At 40.0% G+C, this 2,150-nt stretch overlaps 1 protein-coding gene across 1 annotated transcript; it reads left to right on the forward strand.

Annotated features, from left to right (window-relative positions):
* Nucleotides 1-4: 4 nt before the first annotated feature.
* On the forward strand, nucleotides 5-1,836 carry LOC123177374 (cytochrome P450 87A3-like; the record flags this gene model as incomplete). Its single annotated transcript, XM_044591154.1, has 7 exons — nucleotides 5-160; nucleotides 310-561; nucleotides 745-834; nucleotides 1,107-1,185; nucleotides 1,284-1,390; nucleotides 1,508-1,638; nucleotides 1,734-1,836. Coding segments are annotated over 7 exons (918 nt in total), but the record flags the coding sequence as incomplete, so codon positions are not given.
* Between the last annotated feature and the right edge of the window lie 314 nt (nucleotides 1,837-2,150).

Genomic DNA, 2,150 nt, shown 5'->3' on the forward strand with positions numbered 1-2,150 from the left:
ATATATATTGCAGCTTCTGTTCGAGATGGTGACGAGGAGGTGCATTGGTTTCGATTCCACCAAGTCAAGACAACTGAGGGACAAGTTCGATGCGCTTTTCTCAGGCTTGTTCTCCTTTCCAATATATTTCCCAGGGACACCATTTTACCGATGCATGCAGGTCCGTATACAAATTGTTTGTTTGCAAGATCTCAACTGCTCAATTATATTTTGAGTTTTGATTGAGAAACCTGGATTAAAATGCCCTACTCTACTTGTATAGCCTTCAATTAAGAGATACTTTAATTAATAATATGCTTGCGCGTTTAGGCCAGGAAAAATGTGCAGAAGATACTACGGGATACGTTGGCGGAGAGGTTAAGTACACCAGGGAAGAAACATGGCGACCTCCTTGACGTAATTGTCCAAGAGCTGCAGGGTGAAGGGCCATTAATAAGTGAGAGTTTTGCTGTTGATTTGGTCTCCACGTTGTTGTTCTCCAGCGTCTTCACGTTATCAGGAATAATCGCTGTAGCATTCAAATCACTCCATGACAACCCGGACGTTGTCCATGCCCTCCAGGTTGGTTGTATTAATTATGTCATACTTTATATATATACTAGTAGTATTATCAAGATTTTAGTTGTATTACTCATGCTTGTAGACCCACGACATATATAATGAAACACAATGATCGAGTAGAAAGATAAGATCCTCAAGACAAGCAAAACAGTAACATCTTGAAACTTGCACTTCATCACACAGAAAGAGAACCCAGCTATGCTCAAGGATCGAAAGGGTGGGTGCTCTGGGCTCACATGGGAGGAGTACAAGTCATTAACATTCACTAATCAGGTAAACATTCAAAAGCATTGAACATAACTGGATTCATCGCTGGTACTCCATTCCCTCTACTCGGGTTTAATTTATATACTACTCTCTTGGTTCCTAAATATAAGACCTTTTAGGGATTTCAATATGGACTACATACGGAGAAAAATGAGTGAATCTACACTCTAAAATATATTTATATGCAACTATATATAGTCTCTGCACGCATCACAACTGGATTCGTCACCAGTACCGGTAGTTTCTAAGTCTGACTAAATTTTCCTTTTCAACTGAAGGTGACCAATGAGATTATTCGAATAAGCAATGCCGTAGTTGGAATATTCAGAAGAACTCTCACCGATGTACAAGTCAACGGTGAACACTCATAAACATTAACGCAATATAGTAATTTTTTTGTTCACTAACAAAGCAGTAGAGTTGTATAGAAATGTGTTGATTCGTTCTTCCCGCAGGCTACACAATTCCAGCCGGGTGGCAGGTCATTGTGAACCCCATGGCAGTTCATCTCAACGAAGAATTGTTCGAAGACCCACTAAAATTTAACCCATGGAGGTGGCTGGTTAGTGAAGACATTGAAATGGCTTCATTATTTTAATTATATTCCCAAATTTCTACCCTAGAGATTCTGTTGGAACTAACGTTGTGGGTGTAAATAAATTTGGAAATGAAAATGCAGGATGAGTCAAAGCGCAACACAATGTTGAAGAATTTCTTGCCATTCGGAGCAGGCATCAGGGCATGTCCTGCCGCAGAGTTTGTCAAGCTGTTTGTAACACTTACCCTCCATATTTTGGTGATGGAGTATAGGTGCATACTTTTTGCAGCTCAAAGCATGTTGCCTTCAATTAGATCATGCACCGTGCTTGTAGATATGCAGTTTGTAATTTTACCTTTCTACACAGATGGGAAGAAATCAAAGGAGCTGATGCATTTCGTAGCGCGGATGTTATGTTCCCACTGGGCTATCACATTCGACTTAGAACACAGGACGACAAAATTAATTGATTCAGATACCAATTGGAACGCTTATCAGACTTCTCGGGATGTCAGGGTTTAACCGGACATGACGAGGGCACGACGGCGTGCTTCTCTTCTTGAAGATGTTATTGCTAAAGAAGTCGATTTAGTCGCATATGTGTTGAATTCATATCTTGCAATGGTTCTGTCATAGTGGTCCATATTATGTATATTATTTGTTGATGACTTTGACCTCGTTGTCTTGCATCAAGTTAAATAAATATGGTTATTTGCATCATAATGACAAAGAGACCCTAGCTAGTACAGAAACAAGCTTCCAGATGGTTTTCATACATGGGCCT

This window comes from Triticum aestivum, unplaced genomic scaffold (assembly GCF_018294505.1).
Source record: "Triticum aestivum cultivar Chinese Spring unplaced genomic scaffold, IWGSC CS RefSeq v2.1 scaffold111854, whole genome shotgun sequence".
NCBI classification, from domain to species: domain Eukaryota; kingdom Viridiplantae; phylum Streptophyta; class Magnoliopsida; order Poales; family Poaceae; genus Triticum; species Triticum aestivum.